This window comes from Helobdella robusta (assembly GCF_000326865.2).
Source record: "Helobdella robusta unplaced genomic scaffold HELROscaffold_2, whole genome shotgun sequence".
Taxonomy (NCBI): Eukaryota; Metazoa; Annelida; class Clitellata; order Rhynchobdellida; family Glossiphoniidae; genus Helobdella; species Helobdella robusta.
This window is the reverse complement of record NW_008704083.1, coordinates 9,794,377-9,814,434: the sequence shown is the minus strand read 5'-3', so window position 1 is coordinate 9,814,434 and position 20,058 is coordinate 9,794,377. Positions and strand designations below refer to the sequence as shown.

Below are 20,058 nucleotides of genomic sequence, written 5' to 3'. Positions count from 1 at the left end.
CTGTTTATGTGTTTCATGTGTGAATCAAGTATAATTTTATTTATTTATTTGTATGTTTGTAACCTTATACAATGAGCTGCATTTACGATGTGTGTGTGTGCGTGCGTGCGTACGTGTGTGTGTGTATTTCTGTGAACGTTTATGTACGTGTATGTATTTGAAGAATACAATGAAATGAACTAGAAATCAAGCGACGACCCTCCCAGTAAGATGGATGAGGATGTGACGACAGCTGTCAAGTACAAAAATGTTGAAAGGTTGATGAGGGAGTTGATGAGGAAGAGAGAGGAGGTTCAAACCCTCATGAGTAATGAGAAGGTCCTCGAAGATAAGTATCAGAGAGCTGCTGAAGTGAGTGATGACGATGTAATGACGAAGACGGTGATGACTAATGCGATTTATCATTATTGCTATTTTTATCCTAATTATTATTTTTATCATTATCATTATTATTATTGTTGTTGTTGTTATTATTGTTATTATTATGAAGTAACGCCTAGCAATCACTGCACAGGAGAAATCGCTACAAGCCATTGAGCATGACAGCGTGCGGAAGACCCTGGCGAGTGATTTAAAAAACAAGAACTCCGCCATTGTGGAAAAACAAAAACAACTGAAGTCCCTGGCAGAACAAATGACCGACCTACAAACCGAACATCATGACCTAATTAGAAACCATGATGACCTCAAAATCAAACTGACCCAATTAAATGAGACTTTGAAGGTTACAGGCCAGCAGAATAAAGAACTTTTAGGTCAGTGCAAAAATCTGCAGGCGGGTTTAAAAGAGAAAGAGGAAGCGGAGAAAAAGGTATCCTTATCATCATCATCCCAATTCTCATCATTCCCTCTAGCATCTTCTCCACTTCAAATTATCATTGCTCTCAAACGACGTTATTTATTTTTGGCGTTTTTGGTTTGGAAGCAACTAAGAATGTACTCCTCTGTTTAACAATATTTTATAATTCAAGAAGTTAAAACGAAAGAACAAACAGTCGTCATCATTTATGACCACCTTCTGTGACGTCATCACATTTACATCACCATCTCATCATCTCCAACGTCACCATATTCATCATCACAAGCCAGTAAGTCATCACCCCATCATCTTCATCACCACCACAACCAAAACAGCTGACTGACCAATTCAAAGAACTGACCAGAGAGCTGAACAGCGCGAAAATGCAGCTGAGTGTCTGCACGAAGGAGCGAAACATCCTGGAGGAGGCTGTGGACAAGATGCGGAGGCAGGCAGCCGAGATGCAAAATGACCTCAACGACAAACAACAACTCGAGGTCAGAGTTCAACAAATGATGAAGACAATTCAGGAAAAGGTTAGAAAGAATGGATAGATGGATGGACGGATAAATGAACGGACGGATGATTGAAAAGATGAATAGATGGATGGATAGAAAGATGAATAGATGAATGGAATAAATTTTTCGTTTATCTATCACTGACAATCAGTCTGTTAAACATTCATCAACTCGCATGTTAACGTAGGAGTTGTGTCTTCTATAACTGTTAACGTTTGACGATTGAGAGCCACAACCATCATTATTACAACATCATTACCATCATCACATCATCATCAGCAGCACCACCACCATCACTACGTCATCATCATCATCGCCATCGTATCATCATCATCATCAGGACAAGCAGATACAAGCGTTATTGGAGAGGTTGAATGGCTGCGGTGAGGAGATTGACAGCTTATTGAAGGAGCGCAGGGAACTGCAACACGTGGAAAGTGTCTTCCGTCTTTTGAGGAGAGAGGTGACGACGATGATTATGTTGATGATGATGACGGTCATGATGATGGTGGTGATGATGTTGATAATGATGATGATGTTGGTGGTGTTGATATGATGATGTTGATATGATGATGTTGATATGATGATGATGGTGTTGATAATGGTGATGATATTGGTGGTGTTCATATGATGATGTTGATGTTGATAATGATGATGATAATTAGTGAGGATCTGTTTAAATTATTATCAAGTCAGGGAACGGAGTCTGTATGTACAAGTTGATACGGCTGTATAAACATTTTAACCTTATTAAGTAAACAATAAAACTAATTAAGTATCTAAATAATTACTCGAACGTGTATCTAGATGCACATAACCACACACATGTATACATGCATGAACACACACACACACACACACACACACTCACACACAGTCACACACAACATACATAAATACAAACTCACGCAAACGCCAACACACACTCACGCACGTACATAGACAGACATACACACATATACACATGCATACTCACACAACACACACAAACATCCACAGTTTGATCAGTTGGCAGCTTTCTCCAAGAAGCAATCAAAAGAGTTGCAAACGTGTGAGTCTAAAGAACAAGACCTCATCCACCAAATTAGAGATAAAGTCATTTTATATATTTTTCTTTTTTTATTATTAATTTTTATATTATCTAATTTTATTTTAATTCAATGTCATATTCAAATTTTTAATTAATTAATTAAAATAACTTTTATCTAATTGATCCGTTATCGTGTTATATTTTTGATGGCTCCGAAAGTGTTTTCTCAATTTTATCCAAGTAAAAAAATAATAACAATGACTATAAATTTGAATAATAAAACATGTTTTAATTTAATTTTTCACGCTTTATGGCTATTTTTAATTTCTAGGATTTACAAATCGATGAATTGAACGCCGAACTGTCTCGATGTTCCGACCTAAGTAGAAAACTAAACATCCTCAACATCAGCAGGTAGCAGCAGCTGTAGCAGCTGCAACAACCACCGGCAAATATTTTTCGTTTGTGAAAAATTCAGCTGTTTAAATGACCTTAACTTATGAAGAGTTTAGCACCACATATATAATATAAACTCAACTTCTGAGTGTTTATCGCTATATAAATGAATCCAGCTTGTGGATAGTTTAGTGCTACATAAATGAACCTAACTTGCAGATAGTTTAGCGCTATCTAAATGGATCTAACTGTTTTTAAGAATGGCACTTCAGAACCATCTTTATTTCATATTATTTTTTTTTATTGAAAACTGTTAGAAGTTACAAACGATGTTGACGCACGACAGAAAACGACAGAATTGTATATTTAAAAGTTTGAAAGGATGGATCAGAAGATAAATTATCAATACTTTCGTTTATTATTTGATATTAAAAATTATTCACGCAGGCTCTTTAGCGCGGGCATTCAAATGCCAAATAGCAACACAATATCTCTCGCTCTCTCACACAAATAAAAAGAGAGAGAGAAATACGCACACAAACACTTACCAACTTTCATAAAATATAACAAATAGATGGACTTGAGCACTACATATCATATGCACGTTTAAAATACGCCTTCAAGTAACACTTATAATTATGGAACTTGACTCTGTGACACAAATTTGTGGTTGGTGTTCATACATGTATGGTTGAAATAATGCTTATTTTTTACGTTACATACATGCAATCATTTGAACAATTTGTTGAAATCTAATTCTTCATTGGTATTAACAAGCGACGGATCGAGGATGAATGGTAAATTTTCATAAAAAGTTAGATCACTAAGTTTACCTAAATTAAAATCATCGTACGCTCCGACTGAATTTTTATCTGAATTTTGTGATTTTTTTTTACCGTATTGAAGCAAATAGTTTTTAGTTTTGTTGAAGACAAGTTCTTCCATGCACTCTAGCGATAGCCACTGATAATCGCTGTGGAACTTGTTAACGAAGAGCTGGGGGTGCTTCACAATCCAGGTTAGGTCACCCACCCCGAAGATGCAGATGTTTCGGATGAACATTCCCTTGCAGTCCCAGTCGGCCAGCCTGGGACTGATTGGGAGTATTGGTTTCCAGAGTGTCAATCGGGATATGAAGGGCTTCGTGTCCGGGTTGCCTGTGTTGTGTCGAATTCATAAGTTATTCTTCACTGTTGTGCAATTTGCGACTTATAAGGAAATTTCAATCATAAACTTAGAGAGCTCTAAAGTATTACCAGATAATTTTTTAATATATTTCAAATCAAAAACATAAATCTGTCGACAAAACAAAAGTTAATAACTCTTGATAGAACATCAAAATAAACATTGGCTGACACGCACCGACATACGCATAAGCACGGTTGAGCCTACGCATCACACACTTGTAGTGAAGATTTTCTTCTATGAATTTCCAAATAATGCTTAAAAGTGTCTGATAACATGAAAGAATCTCGAATTTGTATAGCGCCTAATATAAACAATCTTAAGAGGCGAAATTGCAAAAACCCCGAAGAACTGCAAAATAAAATAAGAAAGGAAACCTTTGTAGCCGCCAGGAACTTGGAGGTGAGGATTGTGGTTCAGTGTTGGCCAGATATATTCATCTGGTACGAGTGTGTCTGAGAACCATTCTATGAGGTCTAGGGATATTTTGGAATATAAGAAGTACACGGCAAACTTTCGGGATATGATGACCTGAGGAAGAAATTGTGGAATGATGATTTCTGTAGAAAAAATAAAATACACGAAACGATGTTTTGGATGTTGAAAATCTTTTTGATCCATTGTTATTTTCATTTCAATTTGAAAGTGAATTGTTTGATTTTAAAATAACTCGATCTTCCTATCATTTCAACTTAATGATAATATCTATCAGTACAAATTAATACAAGTTAACACAAGTAGGGCACTACGTCATACTAAGTAGAACATACATTTATTAATGTATAAGTTGGTTTCATTGGAGTACATGCGATTCAATATTTGTTAATATTGATAAAATATTACAGATAAATAATAAAAAATAAATAATATCTTATTTATGACTAAAACATCATTCGGAAAAGCGTATCTACTTGATTGGTGCCGGTGTAAAGGGTCACGTTGTGTGGCGGGGTTGATTTAAACATCGGCATGAAGACGTTGGAATTAATCAGTTTTGAATGTTTCCATTTCAGTGCCTGTCGGAACCATTTGTGAAAATCTCTGTCGTTGTTGTAATTGTAGTTGTTTGTGTGGAGGACAAAATTATGATATTTATAATATTTTCAAATTTATAATGTTGTAAATACGGACATATGACAATATTTGATGTGATCAGAAATTTAAAATATAATGCAACAAATCGCAAATCACCAATGGGCTTATTAGGCTATTATAATTTGAATGAATATCTCAAAAGTTGACTTAAGATAATGATACAAACGTTATTAAAAAAATGGTGAAAATAGAAGAATATAAAAATTAATAACTTTTTGGAGCTGCCTTCAATATCGTTGGCTCCGTTGAACATCTTAAGGACACTGACAATCTCCGCGTTACTCTTCAGTGGGAACATCTGGCCACTCAAATTTATAAAATACTTCCATTTGTGCTGCAACAACTTTTCTAGGCACAGCATCTCTGCATGCATTATGCTGATATGACCCCACCACACGGTCACTAATTCGTCAGGAAAAAATACGTTAGTGAAGCAGGAAACTATCTTCTGGATAACTTTCAAAATTTTCTCTGAAATTTTCGCATCGACGTGTATGCAGTAAAAATTTTGAGGTGCGTAAATAGCTCTTAGAAGTTTCTCCAACTGTTCTAAATCTTGGTAGGCTAGGATGCTGTATGCGATAGGGAAGGAGGCCTCCTGCTCAGACTCTGGCAGTGGCATGTAAGCACGCTTCTCTTTAAAATTCGTACAATTATCAGCCATCCAATCAAAATCCTCGATCGTAGTGACCGGCTTGATGTTGTTGTCCATGTAGGTCAGTGCTAGCAACGTTTCGTTCGTGGAATGAATGCCAGAAAACAATCTCTCGCATCTGACTCCAGTTTGCTGATAGACACTTGCTGGCAATGCATTAAGGTACTTCGTTAACAACTTCGAATTCCCATTCGATGTAAGGAAATTTTTCTCATAAACTATGGGGCCATCTTGTAGGAGTTTTTCCACGTTAACACTGTTGTAGCGCAGTCGAGATATGTAGGTTAGCATGTAATCTTTTTCACTGGTTGCCAATATGTAGAGGTAGACTAAAATGCCAAAAACGAGAGGCCAGATCATCAAACGTTTCGTTAACTTCATCTTTCTGACACTCCGCGATTCAAATGCTGGCTTCATGAAGTAACATTTGATCTGTGTTACAAATGAAAGATTATTGATATTATTATTATTATTATGAAATATTATTATTATCATTATTATTATTATTAGTATTATTATGAATAGTAGTAGTAGTAGTAGTAGTAGTAGTAGTAGTAGTAGTAGTAGTAGTAGTAGTAGTAGTATTAGTAGTACTAGTAGTAGTATTAATAGTAAAAGTATTATTATTAATAATTTATATTGTTAAAATTTCATCACATATTATTAAAAACAACATTTTATTGAAAGATGAATCTACAAAAAAGCAATTGGTGTTTACATTATGAAGCAACGACATTGTGTAACTTTTAACTTGAAATTTATATAAATTAAAATAAAGGGCGTTTTCAACACTTCACATTTGGAAATTTAGGAAAACATTTAACAAATGTTCGTATAATGTTTACATAAATTATCATAATAACGTTAAGAGAATCTATCAAATAATCATTCAACATTCAAAGTAAATAGAAACAGAAATCATACTCAAAAGCTAGTGCTTGCTACATATGCCTATATACTAGTATATGTATGTGCGTGTGTGTTACATATACTTATACATATATACCCCCACCAATTTGTTGAGAAAGTGTCGGCTATATGAATGGATGGCACGGACAATTGTTTGATAATTTCATTCATACAACATCCGTCATCTTTTCTGATTATCATGTAGCTGATGAATGTTAAATATTTATGTAACCGTATTCGCTCAATTAGAAATGAATCAGAATTTTAGTATTTATAATATAATCAAGTCCTATTATAAAGGAATATTCCTCTATCTATTGCATTGTTTTACGGTATCAATTGTTCTGAATGAAATAGATTAGTTCTAATTAATAAAAGAAAATCCAAATAAAAGGGTTACCGTGAACTACCATTTCACTTTTTTTTATCATTATTATTACACGCACTACACACCACACACATACACACACAAACCACACACACACACACAAACGTATTTACACGCACAAACACACAGGAACATGCGGACATACACGCGTTCACGAATAAACATTTTGTGTGTGTGTGTTATACATACATATATATATATATATATATATATATATATATATATATACACGCACATACATATACTAGTATATAGGCATATGTAGCAAGCACTAGCTTTTGAGTATGGTTTCTGTTTCTATTTACTTTAAATGTTTTTAAATGTTGAATGATTATTTGATAGATTCTCTTAACGTTGATATATATATTTACTAATATTTTTTTTTCCAATTTATTTTGTCAAAACAGGTAACCAAAAAAGAAAAACTTGTGTAGACTACCTTAACTAAATGGTGCAATTAAATTATATCATTTTAGTGACATAAAACGGACAGAAATGTTCAAAAACAAAATAACAATAAATTGATAATATAATTCAGAACTGTTTTAATTTAAAACGAAAATCGAATAAAATTAGAGTTATCTATTATCGCATCAAAAATAAAGTTAACAATTTAATATTTTAGATTTCACAACGTGTTTAAAGTTGACAATTGACATCGATTTATACGCGTTAATAGCTAGTTCATTCCACAATTTGGCACCTCTAACCATCCAATGACGATCATTTGTGACCGTTCTACTTTTTGGTATTTTTAATAAGCCGTGTTGCCTAGTCGCAGAACTTGTAAACTGAAAAGAGTAGAGAAACTGATAATTGTCATAGTTGATTACTTTGAACAAAAAAATTAGTTATATATTTATTAATTTCTTCTATTGTAAGAATTTTATTTTTAGCAAATACATAACTGGTGTGATCATATTTACTTAGGCCGAAACATATGCGCACGAAATACTTCTGTGCAATAAACAACTTATTAATCCAAAACTTAAATGTTGAGCCCCAAAATATGTTACCGTAAATAAGTCCTAATTTTAGGACCAAAGATTATATAACATGATTTATGTAAGTTCAATACCATATTATTTAATTTGAAGTATTTATTATATTTTTTAAGTTCTTCGTTCATTGAATTAAATAAAACTACTGGATCCTTATCAGTCAATACATATATATATGTTGGTAATAGACCATAATTTTTACAATATTCTATAAATTCTACCGAATGTTTGGCGTTAGCTAATAATTGGTCGGATGGGATGATTCTTTTTATGCGTTTTTATATTTCCATATAAGTAGCCAGGAGAGTATTCGCCTATAAGTGATGGAAGTTTGTCGTCGGTGATGTTCTTTCTTAACGCCAAACATTCGGTAGAATTTATAGAATATTGTAAATATATATATATATATATATATACCAATTATTTGTCAATTATAACCCCAATATTTATTAATTAGGCATAGCTTGTCATTAATGTTGCTGTATTTAATTTCACACATTCAATTATAACCCCAATATATATATATATATATATATATATTTATATATATATATATGTATATATATATATATATATATATTTGTATTTTTCTATTTTAAAAATTTTTCTATTTATTTGTATATTTTCAAAAAAGTCATCTCTCTTTTTCTATATATTATATATATATATATTCTCTCTCTCTTTCTTTCTCTCTCTCTCTCTTTCTCTTTATCGTCGGCATGAGACGATGGAGAAACTATAACCAAAGTTAGTGAACCCTATACCGCCGAGAATGGCTAAGTAGACCAATTCTAGAATGACAATCTCTACCACATCAGGTATTATATATATAGAAAGAGAGAAAACGAAAGAAATATGCATGAATAGAAATTGCAATGCTGTGCAATTGTCATTCTAAAGTGGCTTGAAGTAGTCAGCAAACATTAATATCAATCTCTATAATAAAAATTATAATAGAATAACAATAATAATTTAATGTTATAATATGATAATAAAATATAGCTACAACTTTCACCCATGTACACGCAACAAACACGCACATGTACGTATAAAAATGAAGTAAATTATTTATTTGCATTAGCTGCAGATGCAAGCATAACTCTGATTTAAGGCTAACATTTGCACGAACTAATTATATATTTTAGAGTTATTAAACTTCATATTATGTATTAATATATTTTGTTTAATATTTATTAATTATGCATAGCTTGTCATTGATGTTGCTGTATTTAAATTTACACATTCAATTATAAATGATCTTATTGAAATTGCAAACTAAGATTAATCTTTAGTTTGTTAATCCTATAATTATTCCTGATCAAACTTGTTTTGTTAGTATTTTTATAGTATGTGTATGTGCACGCGTGTGTGTGCGTATTAATGCTATTAGAAGTTTGAATTTTTTCTGGCAATTTGTTTGAGTAATGCACAACCAATCAATGAACAAGCTGTGGTAAACTATTTCGAATGTGTCTCATCATCGTTTGAATAAGCGTACAACAACATGTGTCACACTATATAGCTATGTGATTAGAAGAATAACAGATGAACAGGGTGAACACGTATTCAAAGCCGGTATTTGTAAATTCTAATTGTAAAATCTAAGAAAAATTAGACTGAGACCTATAGAATGAATAGAAATTAAAAATTGTAATTTTATCAATATTCAGAGAACGGATTTTGTTTCACAAATCATTGGATTTAACACTATTCCTTGTAACCTATCGTCCGCCAATTATATGGGGTCACTCACTTTTTTTGTTCTTATTTTTAACACTGACGTCATTTCCACCCACCATCCACTAATATTGACGTCATTTCCTCCCGCGTCATCATTGATATGATTGTGCCATCATTCGTAATAGACAAAATCTACATATGACACAGTTTTGAACGCATTAGAGGTAATTAGAACTAATTATTCTGGAATTAGATATTCCTAATTTAATTACTAGGTATGAAAACTGGAAGAACTGTTGGTCGGAATTAATGTTTGGGATAGAGGGCATTTTTGTAGTTTGAGCAATTTTGTTTGTTATTGTGTGTGTGTGTGTGTGTGTGTGTGTGTGTGTATGTATGTGTTTATGCATGTATGGGCGTTTGTTTGTGTGTTTATATGTATTTATTTATGCCCCTTTGTTGATAAAAGTTATGCGAGAGCTAATCAATTTGCGGCTCCAAAATTATCTTTATTTTTAATGCATTACAGGTAATTTGAGCTATGTTTGTTTGTATGTTTGTGTGTGTGTGTGTGTTTGTTTGTTTGTGTGTGTGTTTGTTTGTTTGTTTGTTTGTGTGTGTGTTTGTTTGTGTGCGTGTTTGTTTGTGTGTATATATGTGGGCATATATTTGTGCGTACGTACGTGTATATACCTAAATTTGAAAGAATGGCCAAGTTTATTCTGTGCAGCATAGCATCAATGACTCACATACGACTTGCAGAAATGTTTGTGCAATGAGGTCAATATGCTACTGCTGGCATTTCGTGTAAGGAACAATTTTTTAAACATGAAGAGAAAATCATAGTATAATGTGTATTGTATGTGCGTGTGTGTGCGTTGTGTGTGTTGTGTGTGTGTGTGTGTGCGCGCGCGCATATTATTCATAATGGAATAAGCAATAGTATGTGTGTTTGATGAACTCTTCTGCCTAAACAAACATTCTTACATATGTGTCTGAGTGTTGCTTGTGAATATTATCGAATGTATTTTTAAATATTTTAAAATTGTGAAAGCATATTCGTAGCTAAGCCGACAGCTGAATAACAGTGTGTAATGTAACAATTGTAATTGTGCTTGTAAATGTAATTGTATGAGTTCTATAACAAGCTATTCAAGTTTTAACAAACAATTGTATTTGTATGAGTTTATTTGTATGAATTTTATTGCAAGTTGCAATTTCATTGCTTCTACATATAAACACATGTGTTTATATGTAGAAGCAAGCATAGGAGGCAATCGCAATAATTAGCTGATAGTATGATGAGGAAATAATATAGTTAATTTGATTATAGGAGTAGCGTGTGTGTGTGTGTGTAATACAACTGGTTCGATGCTACGTTTGTATGGATGGATGTATGGATGGATATATGGATGGATGGCCAATGATGATGCTGTTTGTTTAAACATTATTTCTTGTTGTTGTTGTTGTTGTTATCAATGTTTTTATCTTCATTTTGTTGTAGTTGCTGTTGTTGTAGTTGCTGTTGCTGCTGTTGTTGTAGTTGCTGTTGTTGTTGTTTTTTCACCTATACCAATTACTAAATACAACCACATACTACTATCAAATAATTAAATTCCTTATCGCAGTATGAGTAGGCAAATGAATGAACGAACGAACGAACGAACGAATGAACAAAGGAACGAACTCTAATGGAATAAATAAAACGAACGAATGAATGAATGAATGGAATAACCGTGTTGTTGAGTGTCGAAGATAAGTACTTGCAAAGATGGCTTGGGATGAAAAACAAAAAGACATCACACATTAATCAACTGTAATTTGTTTGAAGTACACAATACATACAACATCATATTATACAGAAAATAGAAAAATACAACATACAAACAACCAAGCCAAAACTTTTTGAAAAAAAAATTAATCTTTGTATAGTAACAATAATAATCACGATAATAATTATTATAATAGTCTTAATCATATTAACATATTTAAATATATTATTTAACTAACTGGTTTTGTCGTCTCGTTCAATTTCAAATACATATTTGCTTTTATTATTTCCAAGAATTGCTAACCGAAATGTAAACTACAAGCAGCACTTATAGTTGTAATATCATATCAGATATCTTATATCTAAAAAATGTGTAAGTTATTTATATAATTTTAAAAAATGATTCAACAACGCTTAAAATAAAATGGCTTTCAACTTATAATTCAGATAAAACATCATTAATGTGAATAACTTCTAGATTTTAATGTAATTTAATGTAAACAATTAATTCATCGTATAAAGTAAACAACAACAGCAACACGCACACACTGAACAAGGGGAAAGACTGGAATGGAATTCAACAAGCTTTACTTTCTCTACATGGTAAACACACATCATACATACATGCATACATGCATAGAAATAAATACGTGCGTACATACACACACACACACCCCACACATACATACACACACACACTACACACATATACATACACACACATAAATACATACACACTCATACACACACACATAAATACATACATACATACATACATACATACATACATACATTTGTTTGTATACATAAATACATTTATACAAACATACATGACTGCATCTTCGTGAACGAAGAATTGGACCATTGATACGAATCTTCCTGTGGGCAAAAAAAAATTAAAAAAAACAATTTCATTTATTTACTAATCATTTATAAATATTCAAGACAATAATTTAAATCAGATAAACTAAAAATAATCTACACTACACTACAAACACGAACAAAAGATAATTAAAGTCTAAAAATAATTTATAAGACCGAGCTTCATATAATACCATAGGTGCATGGAGTATTTATTAATAAATTCATTAAACTTGCATAAGACTTTCATCTTTTAGTACTTGCTGCTATGCCAAGCATCAAAGTAATTCTATACCCTTTCGATGATATATTCACTCACGCACGCACACACGCATATTTATATACACATGCAGTACATACACATATACACACACACGCACACTTAACTTTGAATTGTGAAAAAATTGCGTTTATAATAAACTAATAGCGTGTATCTTCTTTTAGCTTATATTATACTTTGTAAAAGCCTGAATGATCAAGATAATAGATGGCTAAAATACTAACATGTATTTTATAATTAAATTTTAGTAATTAGTATAGATGAATGTTGTTTCAAGTTTCTAAAAGCCAGTAGTACTACAAACAAAGTTGAATCACCAGTTACTATTATGCTACTGTAGAAGCTGAAACTGCGAAACTTTAAATTTTGTTACAAATCGTGTAGAGTTAAATTAAATGAGTGTTTAAATCCAACACTACCATTGGCTCAAACTTTGTAAAAGTTTGCGTGATGTAAACATCGCAAGGCTTTTTAATGGGGAGATATTTTAAGTTTTCAGCGTTCTAGCTTATTTTCAAAAATTAATTTAACGAGTCACTTAATACCGGTTAATAAATAATTCAACAAATATTTATGTTAATATTATTGAAAAACATTAATGAAATCTACACAAATATTAATACATACAAAAAAGATGATATCAAAGAATAGTAATGATGGTAGAGATAATATCAAATGGTAAGAATGATGGTAGAGATAATATAAAATGATAAAAATAATAGTAAGGATGATATCAAATGATAGTAATGAGGAGAAAATGATATTAATGATACTAAAGATGATATCTAAAGATAGTAATAATGATAGAGGTATCTAGGGAGAGTAATGATGGTAGAGATGGTTAACAATGATGATAGAAAAGATATCAAATAAAAATATGATAGTAATCTTCCTTAATGAACATTAACTAACATAACATGCAATCGATAAAATGGTTCAATAATAACGCACTTCAATTATATTATTTTAATGCAAACATGGTGGGTGGGGTACACACGCCACACACACACACACACACACACACGCACACAACACACACACAGACGGACACGTACATTACAAACACCAAACGTACATAATACACACATCACAAACCCGTACACACATATACACACAAACGCACGCACACACACACACACACACGCACAACATATCGGAGAAAATGGTTTCATTTAATAACACTGTCATTAAATAACTAAACGCTACTGATATATATATATATATATATATATATATATATATATATATCAGTAGCCTTCTTGATAAAAGTTATCATCGGTTTTGTTGTCAACAACTACAACATCATTATCATCAACAAAAACAACAACAACATTATCATCAACAAAAACAACAACAACATTATCATCATCAACAACAACAACATCATTATCAAAAACAACAGCAACGACAACATCATTGTCGCCGTGAAAGACAACAAATTATAATACATTCAAACCATACACAACACAACATATAAACAAACATTATGTCGATAACATGTTCACCACTCAACTACACACACACGCGCACACACACAGCAGCACACAAAACCACACCCAACAACAGCACAAACAACTGTACAACATCACAGCTACAACCTCTGTTGTCCATTCTGTACACTGAGGATCGCATTGGCAAGCACTCTGTATCCTGCATATGTTGTATATATGAAACGTAGAATTTCATATTAAAATAATAATAATAATGGGTGTTGCTGTTATTATTGTGGTGCATAATTATGCTAAATAATGTTGAAAAACTAACTAAACAATTGAGTAATTGATTAATTGATTGGTTGATCGGTTTTAATGAAAAGAATGTGCTGTACATTCGCATTGATTGATAGCACAAACACAGAAATAACGCCCATTGCCACGTTGTTTGTGTGTGTGTGTGTGTTTGAAAATCATTTTTGTAATATATATTAAAATACACACAAAGAAATTTATCTGCGAAAATAATACAGAAGTTTAAATCAATAGTGGACCAAAGTGTGGGTCAAACGATGTCCAGAGAAGCTACAACTCGTCATAAATTAACATATTTAATTAGGTTTTACTGGCAGCAGAGAGTAAATTAGCATAATGTATGCATTTCTTTGTCTTCGTGGCATCTCTCAACTGCTGTTTGCAACGTAACGTACATTCATCATACCAATGTATGTTGTATATAGGTGTGCAGCATTCACTCGCATAACTTTGCCACGAACCACTTTTACAATCCAGACTAATTAATAACATCTATCTACTTTTAAAATGTAGATAAGATTTTTGTATCTATTTATATTTGAGAATAATTTATTTAATACTCTCAATCAAATTTATTAAATCAAAACAGTTTATATGCCAAACTTTAAATTGAAATCAACAAATTATTTACGATATGTCGATTTTTTAACTGAGTTCCCGTTATAAGAAAAACATTCCAGCACTTTTAGGCATCTGCAATATGATCAGTTGGATGGTGAAATTTCAAATGCCATCTCTGAAGTTTTTAATTAAAAATGTGTGAGATGCGAATCTTGAAAAGATAAATTTTGAGTGTCATTCATTGATGGTTGATATGATTTTAATGTGCCTACATTCAAAAATAGACGACGAGACATGTAGATAAGCAAGTTTAAGTTTTTCAATATAAAATCCTTTTAAGAAAGTTTCGAAGGCACTTGAAAAAGAAAATTATATAAGAATTTGTTATTAGTTTGTGTGTGTGTGGTGGTGGTGGTGGTGGTGGTGTGTGTGTGTGTGTGTGTGTGTGTGTGTGTGTGTGTGTGTGTGTGTGTGTGTGTGTGTGTTGAGTGTAGTGCTTGGCTTTATCGAGAGTTAAGTGGAGTTTGTTTGTCATTGTCATTGACCTGTGCGCGATAACTTATCACTTGAATTTTTTAATTTTGCTTTCTTTCATTTGTTCATTCCTTTCATTCATACATTCAATTATTTAATCAGCAACTAATGTAATTAATCACTTTTTCATCTATCAGCATACATTGAAAATTATTATTAACATCGGAAGAAATAAGCTTCAAACAAAATGAAAAGTAACAAAACGAAAACAACCACAACAACAACAGAAGCAACAGCAAAACAAGGACAGCAACAAGGACAAGAACACAACAAGGCAACAACGACGACGACGACAACAAAAACAACAAGACAAAAACAACAAGACAACATTAGGCCACACAACCACTTTCAATTGAAGTTAATACAATTCAAGGCATTCAAGCGACCAACCGATAAACGCATTGCGAATGGATGTATGTTTGATAGCGAGTTTCGGGAACAATCAATTTTTCATACATTAGCTACTGATATGACGAAGATGATGATGCATCGATGACAATGATGATGATGATTATTGGTGACGACCACGACGACGACGATGATGATAGGGATGTGTTTTGAAAACAGCGAGCAATCGATTTGGACTTGAATGTTTTTCATTTCACAACAATATCGTTGTCGCATCATCGTATAATCATCAAAACCTTACCTACACAACATCATCAAAGTTGTCATCATCATCATCATCATCATCATCATACATCATCATCTTATTCATCTTCACCATCTGTGTTTGGTAAATTTTTATAATTGATAAAATTGAAATAAATATAATATTATCATTGTTTTAACAATCTTTTTTTTGCACAAATCAAGGGCCTCTAAAAAGTTAATCACCACCAATTAAACAATTGAAAAACATTGTCATTAATTTTCCGTTTCAAAACATTCGTGCGACTCTTCAAAAACATTAGACCTGCAAAATTGTTTGATACGACCCCCAACCAAACCATCAACGGCATCCCCATCCATCAACTTCAGCACCATCTTCACAATTTCCGCGGTAACTATGGATATTTTTTTCTATCGCCCCTTCCATCCGCTGATGAACATTTGAAAACATGAACAGCCCAAGTTGGAGATGCGACAGAACTATCCCCACCACCCCCGCCATCTTCATCAACGTCATCATCGGCGGCCATCTTGTTGTTGTAGTTCAACAAAAGCAATAAATAATCACCGGATGACGTCATGGCGACGTAAGAGGAGTTGTCGCATGATAGTAGTCGAGTGTTTTCCATGCTAGCAACCTGCACACCTGCATTCACGTTGAACACCTGAACGATGATTGATTGCTTAATTAGTTAATTAATTAATTAACTGGACTGTGTGACAATGTTTGATTGGTTTGTCGATTGGGGATTGTCTAATTATGTGAGAAAATAAAAGTTTCCGGCATTTTTAGAGTGCAGTTTTGTGTTTGTGTTGAATTATTCAGCTCATTGTTTTGAAGCATTAATTGTTAATGAAACATTCAAATAGTTCGTTGTTCTTACAATTCTTTTGTTCAACCGTTTGATCAGTTTTTCATTCTTACAGCAAAATTTTTTTAAATCAATAAAGCAAATTATTAAAAAAGTACACACTCACACACACACACAAATATATACTTCACAAGCTCACACACTCGCACACAGAGAAAGAGAGAGAGAGAGAGAGAGAGAGAGAGAAAAGAAATACCGACTCTTATTTGACCGGGTCGATCCGACATACCGACATACACATTGCCATCTCCGTCTGAGCAGAGAGCACTGACAAGCAGGGAACGAGGAATAGGAGCAAGTTCTTTTCTTTGGGGTGTGCTTGTACAGCCTTCCTTCAGCGATAAAACAACATCTGCTTTTGTAACTGACGACGATGACGACGATGGTAATGATGATGGCGGCTGTGGTAATGATGATGACGATTCTTGTAATGGTGGTAATGATAATGATGTACTCTTTGTTGGTCTCTGCTTTTGTGACTGCGATTGTTGTAATGATGATAATGATGATGATGGCTTTAATGTTTCTGATGATAATGATGATTGTTGGAGTGGTGGAAAGCGAGAAGAGGAAGAAAGATGTGACATCAAAAACTTCTCTGTCATCCGCTGATTGGTTGCCGCCGGCGACAATTCTGACGTCATCAGGGAGAGACGAAGTGTTGAGTTTAAAGTTAATTTACCAGTTTCCGTCTGCACGCTGTATATCTGAGTGGTGAGTGCGTTCCATGAACATCGCTGCAGTTAAACATCACATTCAAACTTGTCCACAAGCAGTAGAGGAATAAATAAAATTAATAAAATTCGTTATAAAAACGTTTGTTGTAGATGAATGGTGTCTTGCGATAATTAAAAATCGTTCGTTGGATGGCCTTAACAACAACAACAACAAGCAATGTTTATAACAATGTCTGCATTTAAGATATGATATTGCGTGAACACTTGGAATCTGATCAGAAAGTTAAAATGAACAATTTGGAATTTAACCTTCATATAGTCCAAACACGAATCCAACAGCAGAACTTTGGAATTCATGAAACTTTTGACGATTTCAGTTAAGACGAACGACCCCTGGTTCATTTCGTAATCATTTTCAAAGCATTCAAGACAGTCGTAGCATCTGAGAAATTCAAATTTCTTGTTGAAGACGTACAACTTTCTGCGCAAGGAATCCGCCACAATGATGACTCCATTGAAGAGACAGACGACAGAGCTGGGTCCACTTTTGTGTTCTTGGGGATGAATTTTATTTTCCAGCTTCCTGCGACACGGAAGAATTGATGATTTTTTAGTTTTTTTTTCGATTGGTATGGAGCACACAATTTGAAGACTTCCGTCTTGAATCGATTGCACAATTGCCACTGCTATAAAATCGGCACTTTTGCGAGTGTGGTTTGCAGCGTGCGAGCACTTTTTGACGATGGTTGAAATGACGTCACCATCGCTTGTAATGGAGTAACTTGTCGGCTCGAAGTTGTGGCAGCAGAGTTTATTGTTCTGGTGTTCTCTAAAAATTCTGAGAGATTTTTTAAAGTCGATTTCATTTCTGATGTGACCGTCAAAAGAGAATATTTTTGCTAGACCACCCTCGTTGATAAGGATAACTTTATCGTTCTTGATATCTGCGGTTATGAACTTAGGTGCAAAAGTGGTTTGCAAGGAATAGCATAGAGTTGAAACGTTTTTGATGGTTACAAATTGTAAAATGATTGTTTGCTTTTGAAGATTGTCGTTTTTATGGGATAAGAGGAACACTTCTTTTCGCAGGTTCGCTATTTTGAAAATTTCATGCTCCTGAGCACCGTTATTTTTTTTATGGATGCCAACGCATCGTTCGCAGAGAAACATTTGGCACGACAAACAGCATTCAGTCCCATCAGATATCTTGCTTTTCAGCCATTTCGACTTAGAGTCGGATATTTTTGAGCAGTGACTACAGATAAAAGATGCCTTGAAAAGTAGAACGGCCATCAAGCTATCGTAAAATGTTTGACGTTTGAATTCTTTCACTCCATGCTTGATGTTCGTCTCGCACAGCTATTAAAAATAATTTATGACCTTCAAGACAACAACCCATGCAAACAACATTCAGAAAGACTAACGCGTGATAGCACAAAAAGAACATGCCTCTAAATAACAATAACAAACATTGACATGTGTATTAAGGAAGAATCGTAAGTGAACAAAATTATTTTTACCTTTTCAAGAGTGCCTTGAATTGAAAACATAAAAAAGAAGACACGATTCAAAAAATTTATGACCAAACTAACATATTATTTTTTGAAATACCTTTAAGTGGCGCTAATTAAATGAAACATTTCAAAAATGGAAGAACAAGTTATTTGATAACTTTAAAAAGAAAATCAATACCCTACAAGACGAAAACGTAAATTATATTACAAGCTTTTAACGATAACTACATGCAAAATAAAAACCCATTAAAGTACCCACCTGGCCACAAGTTTTACAAAAGAAACAGAAGGTTCCATCATTTTGAACCTTTAAAGAACCTTTCCTTAGAGTCCACTGCAGACAGTCCGAGCAAAAACTATGCCCGCATGGTAACTTTCTGGGACTTTTAAATGGCAGTTTGCATATGTTGCATACAAGGTATTCCATCATTTATAAAACACTTTTTTATGGTAAATTTTACGCAATAAAATAATTATGTATAAAAAATTTGTTTTTTTTAGCAAATAATAATAAAAATTATTCGATAATATATTGCAATAATGAGACATAACATAACAATGCAGTAAACAGTCTGTAACGTGAAACAACATGTTGTGGTACAATGTACAGTACATTAGCTATAGCAACTAGAAAATTAACTAAGCTGTTCGAGTGCCTATAAATGAGCAGCAAATTTATTATAACAATGATCATGCATATGTAAACAGCCAGATATTTTTTGTGGGAAGAGTAGGAGTAGGAATTTTTTTAGAACGAAATTTTACGAAATTTTAATTATAAATATAATTAAAAATAATAAATTTTTGCTTATTTTTTGCTTTTTTTATAATGTCTAATTTCCAGTAAACACTTTGATCCCTAAATCTTGTTGAAAAGTGCTGTGAAACTGTCTCCAACTTACGCATCAATTACACGTTGACGTTGGGTCTCGCCAGTTTCCGCCAAAATGCTCTTGCCATCTGGAGATTATT

General features: G+C 33.1%; 2 protein-coding genes across 2 annotated transcripts; both read right to left on the bottom strand.

Moving 5' to 3' along the window:
• Positions 1–3,051: 3,051 nt before the first annotated feature.
• Positions 3,052–5,937, bottom strand: HELRODRAFT_106314 (hypothetical protein). Its single transcript, XM_009017840.1, has 4 exons — positions 5,236–5,937; positions 4,840–4,969; positions 4,306–4,459; positions 3,052–3,900 (listed from the first exon to the last, which is right to left on the bottom strand). The coding sequence occupies exons 1-4, from the start codon at positions 5,733–5,735 to the stop codon at positions 3,473–3,475; spliced, it is 1,212 nt and encodes a 403-aa protein (XP_009016088.1). The 5' UTR covers positions 5,736–5,937; the 3' UTR covers positions 3,052–3,472.
• A 10,271-nt stretch (positions 5,938–16,208) lies between these two features.
• HELRODRAFT_188469 (hypothetical protein) lies at positions 16,209–19,517 on the bottom strand (the record flags this gene model as incomplete). Its single annotated transcript, XM_009017839.1, has 4 exons — positions 16,209–16,688; positions 17,096–17,296; positions 17,882–18,931; positions 19,346–19,517. Coding segments are annotated over 4 exons (1,693 nt in total), but the record flags the coding sequence as incomplete, so codon positions are not given.
• Positions 19,518–20,058: the final 541 nt, after the last annotated feature.

Excerpts from the sequence above, each read along its gene's own strand:
- HELRODRAFT_106314 (XM_009017840.1), bottom strand. The coding sequence starts at position 5,735 with ATGGACAACAACATCAAGCCGGTCACTACGATCGAGGATTTTGATTGG. Across the intron at positions 4,460-4,839 it reads TTTACACCGGCACCAATCAA|GTCATCATATCCCGAAAGTT; the intron begins GTAGATACGCTT and ends TTTCTTCCTCAG. Across the intron at positions 3,901-4,305 it reads AGTTCCTGGCGGCTACAAAG|GCAACCCGGACACGAAGCCC; the intron begins GTTTCCTTTCTT and ends GACACAACACAG.